The 13,006-nt window shown below is 36.7% G+C and overlaps 1 protein-coding gene across 1 annotated transcript; it reads left to right on the top strand.

The window, feature by feature from the left end:
- Positions 1-313: 313 nt before the first annotated feature.
- ccdc15 (coiled-coil domain containing 15) lies at positions 314-10,345 on the top strand. The gene is made up of 10 exons (XM_053485691.1): positions 314-704; positions 1,680-1,829; positions 2,481-2,672; positions 2,769-2,885; positions 2,962-3,078; positions 5,161-5,262; positions 6,585-6,688; positions 7,288-7,479; positions 9,492-9,640; positions 10,038-10,345. The coding sequence occupies exons 1-10, from the start codon at positions 510-512 to the stop codon at positions 10,148-10,150; spliced, it is 1,431 nt and encodes a 476-aa protein (XP_053341666.1). The 5' UTR covers positions 314-509; the 3' UTR covers positions 10,151-10,345.
- The last annotated feature ends 2,661 nt before the right edge of the window (positions 10,346-13,006 follow it).

Genomic DNA, 13,006 nt, shown 5'->3' with positions numbered 1-13,006 from the left:
GTGTTGTTAATTTATGTTGTGTTGTGTTGTTAATTTATGTTGTTGCATGTACAGTATGTAGCACCTTGGTTCTGAAGGAACGTTGTTTCGTTTCACTGTGTACTGAACTGTATATGGTTGGAATGACAATAAAAGCCTACTTGACTACTTGATAAATAAGACGTAGGAACCAAAGTGACGCGGGTGTTGTTTCCTTCAGGGATAAAATAAGGGGAGCAAAATAGGCGTAGTGCAAATCGACAGTCTGTTTTGAGCCAGTTGAATCTATACCCACCAATCAGATTTCCGATTCTCTGGTTCCAGCCAATAGGATTTAGAAGAAGGCGGGGAAACCGGTTGCGAAGACGCTGGCGTCATTTTGTCAACAAAGTTTGAATGGGAGAAGCAGTTAGTGCTGAATAATGAAAACAAAAAAATGTTTATAAGTTTACAGAGCCGGTTTTGGACAAGGACCTAGTTATTCGATGTTAAACAAGTTATTTTTTAAGGGTTAAGCTATTAACGCAGAGATGAGTCAACCGAGGAACGTCAGGAATCATTGTGAATCAAACCAGAGAGTTCGAATAAAAGACGGAGGACAAATATTAATTAGAAGAACACAGAGAAAGCAGAGAGAGATGCGGGTTTTAGCCGAGAGGAACCCGGCGGTGGTGGCAGTCGGCGCATGGGTCGAGACTGGAGAGGAGGAGCAGGAGCATCCTGCGGTAAGTAACTTAAGAACACACCAAGCCCTTCAGTAGTGCCCTTTAAGAGGAAGAACTGAGTTTGGGAGACAGCCTGTCTATTTAAAGGGGCAGTAGTTTTTTTGAAAGATATTTAGATTCATCCACTCATTATCAGTACCACTTTATCCTGTATACAGGCCCGCACAGGACCAGAGATCTAGCCCAGGGCATGAGGCAGGGTACGTACACCCTGGACAAGGTGCCAATTTATCGCAGGGCACACACCTTTGGAAACACCAATTAGCCTAATGTGCATGTCTTTGGACTGTGGCAGGAAACCCAGAGTACCCAGAAGAAACCTACCAAGGCCTCCACGCACACAGCCTGGAGGCAGGAATCGAACCCTGATCCTAGAGGTGCAGGGCGACAGTGCTAACCACTAAGCCTCTGTGGATATGTAGTTTAACATAAAAAAAAAACAGTTATAGTCTCAGCAAAAGTTTATTACTTGCTGAGAAAAAACATTTAGAAAAATGACTTCTAGTTAGAAAAGCTTGTTTGCGTTTATTTGTAACTTGTAAACTTAAGATCTCAAAGGTGGAGTTTCGTGAACATGAGCGGGAATCACTCAAACGTTTTGGAGACTCACGGCATGGCTACGGGAAACAGGAAGTAAACGAGTATGATGCAACATAAAAATCCCTTGTAACACCAAAGTCTAAAAGTGTAAAGCAACAAGAGGACTGCCACAACACCATGGCAACAGCTATAGCCGTTTCATGTGATGGCAAGCTGTCGTCCATCTCCATAGTGATGTCTATACCCAATTCGCAAGCGGTTAATGTTATCTGTAGCCTAACTATACCAAATTTCTGGCTCTTTCTGGTCTTTGTACAGGCTGTCTTTTAACATTTCGAGCTACAAATTAAAATCTTACAGATTAGTACATAAATTCATGAATGTTCAATGGGAGCATTACCTACCTATACTTTATAATCCCTGCCCTTCTGCCAGGTCCGTGCATTGCTCACAGAGGAACTGCTCGAAGAAACCCGCAGGGCGAAGGAGGAGAGTCTGCGCCAGTTTCAGGATGCGGTGCGCAGACGGGTATCCGAGCAGACACGGATACGGAAGCAGCAGCAGCTAGAGAGGTTTTCCAAAACAGTAAGAAAATACATGTGTCTTGTTTTACACAAGATAACCCAAGTAAATACAAAATGCTTTTTTTAAATTTATTAAGACCCTACAGTATGTGAAAAAGTAAATTTTTGGAAAGCTGAGTTTAATTTTACTTGCCACACCTAGGCCCTGATTACTGCCAGACCTGTCGCATCAAGAAATCACTTAAATTGAACCTGTCTGACAAAGTACAAAAAAACACCACGTTTCATAAAAAGAACATTATAACAACAGTCATACATGATTGTGGAATTATTATTATTATTTTTCAGTATTTTATTTTATTATTAGAATTATTATTTTTATTACTTATAATTCCCTTTATTATAATCAATTCAGTACAATACTACATTTTATTATGTTAAATATGGAAGTTACTGTAAGATAAATCCACTAGTCATGTAGAATAGTCAGCATACACGCTGAACACATCCCGGTTCTTTAATCATTACACTGCCTCATGCTAAATGTAGATGACCCATTTATTTCTGCTGACTTTTTAAAATCGGCATGTGTGAATGGAAAATACAAATAAATACAAAAGCCATGATGTGTTTAACATGAACTTGTTTATGATCTAAGTGATAAGAGCAGTGATAACAGACACCCATTAGGTCATTTATGGTTTGTTTGCAGGCTGAAAGTGAGTGTCGAGTATTCCAAAAGAGCAATGACACCACCCGGCATCTCACACTTCCTCACAAGAGTCAACATCCGTCCTGGCCACTAGGGGAGCTCTCTAAGTCCAGTCAGAGTGCACGCTGGGTCATGGCTCAAGATCTTAAGTCGGCTGGCAGTGATGATGATGATAACCAGCACAGACATCAGGTAACATGTGGAAAGATTCATTTATTTTTTTGCTCTGCACATCATCAGCCTTTCTAATTCTACTTGCTTTTCATTTCTCTATCTTTGCTTTTCCAGATTAGCAAAATCATGAAGCAGGTGAGACAAAGACTGGCCGCATGCCAGACCGTCCAAGAGGGTGAGGACTTATCTGAACTTCCAGGAGGAATATGGAAAGTGTCTCCAGCTAAAGATGTAAGTCTCACTCTCTTAATCTCTGACATGTCTGTGTGACATTTTTCTGTAGCCGCGTTGTGATGTTTCATTCTAGAAGACTGTCAGGAGAACAATAGAAGACAATGAGGATGGACTTGAGGAGGAAGAAGGGCAGCGCCATCAGCCGCTTTGTGTGCAGAACAGCAAGACGGTGACTTTTCACAAGGATGGGGTAAGAATGGTTGGCGAACAGCACATTTTGAATTGCTTTATTCCTCTGATACTGCAGTAATATTCCAACAGATTCTTTTTTTATTATTATTTCCAGATTTGTTTAGCAGTTTAGCAGTACATTTATAACTTCCAAAACACAGTATTGGTGCTAATTTTATTTTTTTGTTTATGTAATATTAAACATAAATTATGTGCCAAAAAAACTACTTCTGAAGTTCATGCAACATCTTGCTTCCAAAAAAAATTGCAGTTGATAACTTTAGCCGTTTGGAGAGATGATTTTATATGTGCCCCCAAAATGTGCCATTTTTTAAGGTTTATACTGTCTCACTTTAAACAATAATAATAAAAAAATGCAAATTATTAATATTTCTTTATAAGTATTGATACTAAAACTGGTGTAAGCTTCTAGAACCATATGACCTGTAAAAATTGTTGCTTTAACTAAATCATTCTGTGCAAATTAAGGATTTTTTCCCCACGATACTACCAACAGTGGTTTTGTTTAAATGTTCCAAATTAGACACACCTTATGTGGCCATAAAACATAGAAAACTATAGTTTATTTGGTTAAAATTGCTTTTTGTAATCCTAATAATTATTGTTACCATGTATACCATTAGAATTCCACGGCTCCTTCAGTGTGTAGCATGAGAGATGGTTTTTGGTAAAAGCTTTAAAAAAATAAATATAAAAAACTATCCAAGTGTAGTGTTTTTAACAGTGTCATATTTATGTTGCAATGTCTTAACAATTGTGCATTTCAAAATAAAACACTTTTCCAGGTTTATGTCTTTACATGTAAAATATGAATTGGCCAAGTTTCTTCTGAATGAGAATTAAGATCATTCAAATATTTGAATTTACAAAAGCTACGGACACTGCATAAAAGGGTATGAATAGAATTTAGTGTTTTGTTTTTTGAATGTGATAACAATATAAATGTGTATGCATATTTACCAAAAATGAATCATGGATCTAGAGATACGAATCATTAAGTACAGTATTATGAAATAATAGTGTTACATAATGCTATCTGAAAATTCACTTTTTCACATAGGTATTTATATTTCTTTTCCTGACACTGGTAACTTATTCTTAAAATAGTGATAATTATTCCTCATGCTTCCAGAACTTTCATAATTTAAGTCATGAAATATTCGTGTAACATCAGGAAAAACCTAATTTAGAATTCAGTACATTCAGGTCGTCAGATGACTTAATTTTATTGCCACCTAGGGATGCTGAGCCTAGACCTGACCAACTGAAGCAACCCCATATCACACACTGCCTCCAGAGAATTGTACAGTGGGCACTATGCATGATGGCTGCATTGATTCATGTGCTTCCCTTCCTACCCTGACACACCCATTGGAATAGGATCAATCTGAACTCATTAGACCATGTGACCTTTTCTGGTTTTGCTCCAAGACCAAATCATTATCCTCCCTAGCAAATTAGAGACAACGAGTGGTTTTCTTATGGACACAGTTGTTTGGTCCCAATCCTGTAAGTTCTCATTACACTGTGCTTATGGAAATGCAGTTCAGCACTATCTTTCCAGGTTTTAATAATGCACTGGACAGTTCTTACCCCTATTTCACTCACTGTAATGTTTTCTTTACTTAATACAGGCCAATAATTTGATCGTTTTGGGCCATTTGATGTAGTATTATTATTTTGTCGAGTTCACAGATGGGGGGAAAAGACGTGATTAAAAATTAAGCTGTATCTTTACACAGAAAAGGAGATGTGAAAAAAGCTGACGGAACTAGAATTACAAAAATGAAAAAAGTATATAGTAGGTTTTCCAGGAAGTTCTGTGTGTGAACGTGTGTCTGGCTGCAAGATTTTGATTACATCATTCTTGTTGCTCTTGGGAACATTCACACAGTGTCTGCTGAGTAGGAAACTTGGACATGGGTGGAAAAATGGATGGATGTACACACATTAATTATAGATGTATCCAAAGATTACATTGTACTAAGACATTGTTTTGCCTACTGTAGCTCTAAGCACGTGTGGCTTTAAAGAACATTTTATCGAGTTCTTTAACCCTTTGTTTAATCTGCCTGGTCAGGTGTATGAAAAGGAATTGAAACAATCACAACTCAAAAGCATGGACGATACTAATCAGGTGCTGTGGCCGAGAGAGGACCAAGAAGAGGAACAGAAGAGACAGGTGAAAACGTGCAGACGTGCACTTCATATTTAACTGCGATCCCTCTGTGAAACAGTTTCACTTTTAAAGAGCAACTCTGGCCTTTGTCCCTTTTGTTCAAACACCAGCTGGGGTTAACTGATAAAGTACCAAAGTTCTTGTGCCCTTGGATAAGCTTAACAGTCGTTTTTTTTTTTTCTTTTTTTTTAAGCAAGTATAACAGGACATTCACTCAACATTGAATGCTGAAGCAAACCTACGAGGTTCAAGAAAACGGATTACCCTTTTACAAAACATCTTTAGGAAGTTTGGGATTTGCATGGTGGATAAATTCCACATTTACAGTAGTTTCAATAATGTAAAAAAAATGTAATCCCATTTTCCGAGCACATTTAGATGTCCTAGTGGGACATTCTGGGCCACTTTTATATGTTCTATATACTGTATTTCTTAATAGACTTTAATCTAAGAATTCTTACTTGAATCTCAGAACTCAGAATTTTTTTCCTTAGATTTTTTTTCCCAGAATTTTGACTTTTTATCTCATCAGAATGCGCACTTTCATTTCAGAAAGACTTTTTCTCCGAATTTTTGCCTTTCATTTTAGAATGCAGACTTTTTTTTCTCAGTTTGCAGACTATAATTTCAGAATTTTTACTTTAATCTCAGAATGTAGAATATTAGTACTCAGACATTTTCTCTTAGATTTTTTTTCTGACTGAATTCTTACCTTTTCCCCCACAGAATTCTTGACTTTAATCTTAGACTTTTTTCCTCAGATTTCTGACTTTAATTTTAGATATCTGCCTTTAATTTCAGAATGTTGTCTTTTCTCAGACTTTTATTCCTCAGAATACAGCCTTTAATTTCAGAATACTGTACTAACTTTAATCTCACCATGTAAAATCTTAGTACATTAAAGACATTAAAGACATTAGACATTAAAGTCAGAATTCTGAGAAACAAGTATTTTCAGAGGATTATGGACAATTATTGAACTAATTTTACCTCAGAATTTTCTTAGAATTCTGACTTTAATCTCAGAATTAGAATACATTGAAAAAAGATAGTCAAAATATAGAAAAAAAGTCAAATAATTGCTTGCAGTGGCTCTAATCCTTTTTAATTTTGAGAGGGTTTTTGTTTAGTTTTAATTAGTAATCCAACAAATTACGCTTTTTTCATGTCCTTAAAACATTTTTTTAAATGACAAATCAGGATGTTGTTATTTCGGTGTTTCATATCCTTATTACACATCTTAATTTTAATCGTGTTTCAGTATGTGTTACAATACTATAATTTCAAGACCAACAGCCACAAAAGCTTTTGTTTTATTCGTACAGAGACGTTCTCAGGTCTTGATGTATCGCCGTCTTTATATGGACATCGAGCGAGAGCAGGTGAAGGAGCACCAGAGACAAAAGAAACATCTGAGGAGAATTGCTAGGTGTATATTCAACTCTCATTCATACACACGCATAACCACACACACACACACACTCACACATGCTAAATGCTTTGTTGCAGGCTCTGTATTGTTGTCATGGTAATTGTTCACAGTTTAAAACTTGACAGAAAAGGCACTATAACTGCAAATTTGTTCTGTCAATCAATTAGCCTGAAAAATTTAAAATTCATAAGCTTTTCAGTTGTCCGGTAACATTCAGACACATTCAGATTTTAACATTAAAACAGTCACATTATCAAGGATGAGTATTTATCATACAGTTAATCATTTATCCTTCTTCTCTTTTTTTATCGTCCTCCCAAAGTTTCCATTAGGTGTTTTATTGTTCAGTGTGACAGGAAGATCTGATTCATATGTTTCCTACAGTATGTTGTGTGCTTGCAACATAGTTTTTCCACAACAACAATTTTTTTTAACATAGAAACAAAAAATTAAGTAACCAATATTATAATGGATACTCTGAAGATTTTACATTTGTTTTTCTCCACATAAAAAAAATAATACATTTAAATGAAAATTGAAGTAAGTATTAACTGGAACGTTTATACAGAGGATCACTCGTGTTGCCTTTTCCTTAGAATTAAGGCAGAGAAGGAGCAACAGAGGTATGAGGAGGAGAGGAGGATGGAGCATGCCCGGCGGCAGGACGAGAGAAGGAGCGAGCTGGCCGAGAGGGAGCGCCTCATACTGGAGCGCCTCAGGCTGGAGGAAGAGGAGCAGGCGGAGGAGAAGAGGAGAGCACAAGTGAACAAATCCAAAGAGACCACAAGGTTGAGCTGCTAAAAAACTCTGCTTGGTTCCTTTTTCTTTCTTTCCTACTATAAGTTACAAATTTGACCTAAAAAAAAAAAAAAAAAAAGATTAGAAAGAAAAAAATACCTGCACTTTTTCTCGGATTTCTGACTTTGGACTTTAATATCAGAATGCAGACTTTAATCTCAGAACTCATACTTTTTTCAGAGTTTCTGAATTCTTTTTTTTCCCAATCATCCCAGAGTAGGAAATCGCACCTTAGTGGCGATGGCGATGCCATTTTGGTCCTACTTTCAGGAGTAAGAGCTATTTATCAAGATTCTTAAAATTCTTAAAAATTCTTATTCTTAAAATAGGAAATCATTCCTATTGGCACTAAAATTTTGGATCGCTGCGGAGTTTTCCCAACTGGATAGGAGCAGCAAGGAAATTGCGTTTAGCCAGAGACGCCTGCAGAGGAAAGACGTTGTAGTTACATTGAGTGACACGGAGCTCATAAAACATACGTTTGGACAAAAATGGAATACAGTGACACAGCGGATAGTGTCGGATATAATAAATTAAACTTCGCTCTTACAGCACAGATCATGCGCAGATACTTTCCCCACCACGCAGTATGAAATAAATGAAAAACAAGCTGCATTTATTGTGTTGTGAGCATCATCCATGGTACACACATTAAATTAATTATATTTCTATAAACATTTTATATACTTGTATATAAAATTATTTTAATGTAAATGACTGTGGTTGTTATTTTAAGATTCTCTGTTATAAGCAGCGCTTTGCTACTTCATTAACATGACATAACCCAGTGTTTCACACTCCTTAGGGGTACGTAAATATGGGGGACTTAAACAGTTATGATTAGAGCAGTCTGATTAGGATAATATCATGCAGAAAGTCACACATCTATAAGTTGTGTCTGTGTGCATAAAGCTTTCACACAACTGCCGCTGATTTCACCATTTTGCTTTTTTACCTTTTAAAACTACAACTACCTTTTTTTTCTCTTGTGTTGTAAAAAAGTTTTGTCACCCCTTTCCTTGGCGCAGTCCTACTCCTCTCTGAAAAAAAAAATAGGAGACTTTATAAATAACATTTATGTCTTACTCTGAGTTAGGAATATTTTCAGTCCTAAATGAACTTTGAGCCTGACTCCTGAGTGTGATTCTGAGATGCGTAGTAAATACAGGCCCTGATTTTTTTTTTCTGTGAATTTGAACATTTTCTCAGAATACAGACTTTTATCCCAGAATTCAGACATCTGTCTTCAGTATACAGACATCAATCTCAGAATTCCCAGAATTCTGACGTTAATCTCAGAATTCAGACTTTATTCTCTGAGCTTATTTCTGACTTTTTTCTCAGAATTCTAACTTTAATCTCAAAAAACATGAACGGTGGTGCAGTAAGAGCAAAGTTTGATTTATTCTTTCAGACATTTTCATCTGTTACTTTTTCAGAGTAAAAACTTAAAGCCACCTACTACTCGCATAAATGTTTCTTAATGTGTTAACGAAAAACAAAAGTTTTCGCCCAAAAGTTTCCTTTATGAGCTTCGTGTCACACAGACTTTACTAAAACATTTATTCAAACATCTCTCCTTTGCACGTATGTATCTGAACACCATTTCCTCGCTACATTTAACCAGTTAGGACACCTTCAAGAGCTCTCTTACATTTTGGTGGCGATAGAAGTGATTTTATATTTTAAAAATGTTGATAAATTGCTCCTACACTTACTCCTAAAAGTAGGACCAAAAATGCATCACTGAAAATTATCCTACTTTGAGATGTTTATTACTGTAAATACCAGCCCTGATGTGGTTTAAATTTGTTTAACAAACAAAAGTTTTACAAACATCCTTGTGTTAAACATCTTTAAACATGCTTAAATAGAAACATCTTTCTAGTTTCGGCCATGCTCACCTCACGTTTAAACTCGTATGCAGATATTTGGAGCATAAACAGATCCGGTACGTTACACCCCAATCTGATAGCATCCTTTTTTTTTTGTTTGATCTTAGGTACGTCGAAGCTTTGCGAGCTCAAATAAGGGAGAAGCTGAAGCAGGAGAAAGTCGAGCTTCCTCCACTCTGCTGCTGTGGTGAGAGTTTTTGGGATTCGCACCCTGAAACCTGCGCCAACAACTGCGTCTTCTACAACAACCCTAAAGGTAAGCACCAGACACAACTGTAATGGCTCAGTGCTGCTGTGATGGAAAATTTTTAAGCACCTTGTGAACAATCAGATTCAAGAATACAGCATAAGCGCTATCTGCAGCTAATCCAGCTGCTTTTACTGCTGTGCTGTCTAGCGAAAATGGTAAGGTTGATTATTGCTGTATTTCCGATTCATGCCACAAGCACACCCTTCAAAGTCAGGCTGTTTGTGACCTCAATTTCTCCTCAACTAAACATAACACCACAAGTATTTCACAATCTCCTGTGAGGTTAGCGTTGTTAAAATAGCTCTGGTTACTGCATATAGGTACAGGTGCTTAACCTTTATCCTCCACAAAGCCATGACCATAATGAAGGTTTGTAAAATAACTGTTGTGACATTCCTTGCAGCTTACGCTCAGGCTCTGCACTCGGTCCTGCTGAGCTGCGAGCTGAACGAAGGTGGCGCTGGACTAGGGGACTTCCCACGGAAAATCGTCCGCACCTTGACACACCACAGCTAACTGTATATTATTTCTCTTTATAAAAGGATCACAGACCTTTTTACAAATACCTCAACATGAAATGATGAAGAAATGTTTGTTAGGAAATTTGATTTATTATTTTTATAAGCGTATCTTTAATTTCTATTCATTTTTAGAAAGCATGATCTTGATCTTGTTTGTCAGGAATTAACAATAAAAGTGTTATTTGCTCCATTTCTTCTTTCGCCCTGCTTTATTGATTGCGTTTGTAATTGATAGTTGTCCACTTATCAGAATGCCCAAGTAACCTTTGGTCACCTGTGTGAGCACCCTACAAGTGCATGCTTCAACACTACAAGTGAGTGCTCGACCCTCCGCTAACTCCGTGATAACCATTTGCTGCCTAAACTGCAGCCTGGGTCAATACAACACCAGACTGAAGTCCACATGGAAATTCTTTATTAGATCCAGACCGCCGTTGAGGAAGTTGCCCTTTCCCCTAGACTTCTTTCCAGTCATGAACACAGATTAATCATACAGACACACACGGTTTAACCAGAAGGTATGATCATGAATAGTCAGAATAATGCATGAATAATAGAAATTATAAAAGCAGTTCCATGTTTTAAAAATAAGCAGGGTTTTGCCAAGTTAAAAAGCAAGAGTTAGTATAGGTGACATGGTAGCATCGTGGTTAGCACTGTAAAGTCGCACCTACAGGGTTGAGGGTCTGTGTGCGTTGAGTTTGCATGTTATCCCATTGGTGGGTTTCATCTCACAGTCCGAGGACATGTAGTATAGTCTAATTGGTGTATAGTGTGTAAGTGTGTGTTTTTGCGTGCCCTACAATGGACTGGCCCCGAGGTCAGGGTGTACCCACCTTGTGCCCAAGTGCTCTGTCTATCTATTATATGATTTATAAAAATAAAAAATTCTGTTTGGCCTGTCACCGTTGTTTGTGCCTGGTGTGTGTGTCTCAAAAGCATGTCACAGGCATTCTTTCACAAATGTAACAGTATGCAGCAGCATCATCATCAACGGGCATGTCATATGGTGAGGTAATGTATTTTCATTTAATTATGAGATCATTATTAGGTGGATGTTACAGTCTGAGCCAAGAGTAAACCTCTTGTAGGGAATGAGCAACAGATGATGAGTGAGAGAAAGAACTTGAGAGTGCAGCGATAAAAATAAGGTTTAAGTTAGAAATCAATTATTTAATGAAAAACTAGACAAAAAATAAATAATTGTAATAGTTTTTATTATGTGACACTATAAAACCATACACAGCAATATTTATGATAGTTTTCTAATAGCATTTCTAATATCCTATAGAGACCTGCAATAAGTTAGTGCACCCCGTCGTGCCATAGCCATCCCAGGACCTTCAGGATGGTACCTCCTTTTATTTTAAGCGTCAAACTTCGGATCCATTTAAGATCAAATTCATCAAAGAGCCATCTGATCACATGGTTCAACAGAAGTGATTAGACATGAGGAAAATCTGACCTTTTGAACAAAGCAGTTAAGATGGTCAATATCTTAGATTTAACACTCGAGGAGGTAAATAGTAAGCAAAAAATTTTCAGTATTAAATATTCTGAATATTAAACATTTACTTTAACATTTTTACAATTCTAAAAAAAAAAGTTTTTTTTCATTTTGAAGGAAAATTCATCTCGAGGTTTTTCACTATGGGCTAATACATTTGTGATTGTCACTGTACATACAGTGGACACCAATCATCCATATCATTGAGGCCACTGATACTGGAGTGAATAACATTAATTATCTTGTTACAATGACAACTTTGAATGGCTGATCAAGTAAATAGTCTTAGATTCTTCAGAGTTGATGTGTTAGAAGCCGGATAAATGGGCAACAGTAATGATCAGGAGAAACAGCATCATGATACACCATGAATAAAAGGCAAACCAGTGCGAATGCTCTGTGCGATGTTCTGTTCAGCGTTGTTGCGCACCAAGTACAGACAACAGTATTTCCTCTGTGTTATTTCAGCATCTTAATCACTGCAAAAAAATGTTCAGGAATGGTTCGAGGAACATGACAAAGGTTTAAGGTGTTGACTTGGCCTCCAAATTCCACAGATCTGAATCTGACTGAGCATTAGTGTGACATGCTGAACAAACAAGTCAGATTCCACAAATCAGATCCATGGAGGCCCAATATCACATCTTATAGGAATTAAAGGATCTGATTTTGAGGTCTTGGTGTCAGATGACAAGTGTCAACGGGTCAGAGCTGTTGTGGAGGCATAATGAGGACCTAGACAACATTACATTCCATTATATAAGTTGCTTGAATGCTATGACTGATTAGTGTATAACCATACCGTTATGACCACCCGCTTAATATTGGGTAGCCTCCCTTTTGCAACCAAAGTTGTAATGAAATATATGTTCTGACACCTTTCTATTGAAACCAGCATTAACTTTTTCAGGAATATTTTCCAAAAAAATTTTTAAGTTTAGAAGTTCAATAACTTCAGCCGTCTTGGAAAGATTTAATACATGCCCAAAAAATGGCCAAAATGCAAATTATTCGTTTTTCTATATGAGAATTGATACTAAAATTGGTGTATTTTTCTAGAGCCATATGGCCTGTAAAAATTGTTGCTTAAATTGTTTTTTGGTAAAAAATTATTTCAAATAATGTGATGTTGCTACAATTGTTAAGATATTGTTATATCTTAACAATTTTCCATTTTAGAATAATACACTGTTTCAGGTTTATGTACTTTCATGTGAAATCTAAATTGGCCAATGACAATTAGGATCATTTAACTAACTGAATTCAAAAAAAGTTACAGACACTACATAAAAATGGCATGAAACTGTATTTAGCAAATGTGATTCTTTTTATCTGATAAAAATA

The sequence above is a fragment of the Clarias gariepinus genome, chromosome 24 (assembly GCF_024256425.1).
Source record: "Clarias gariepinus isolate MV-2021 ecotype Netherlands chromosome 24, CGAR_prim_01v2, whole genome shotgun sequence".
Lineage (NCBI taxonomy): Eukaryota > Metazoa > Chordata > Actinopteri > Siluriformes > Clariidae > Clarias > Clarias gariepinus.
The sequence above is the reverse complement of the archived record's forward strand: the minus strand, read 5'-3'. Positions and strand labels throughout refer to the sequence as shown.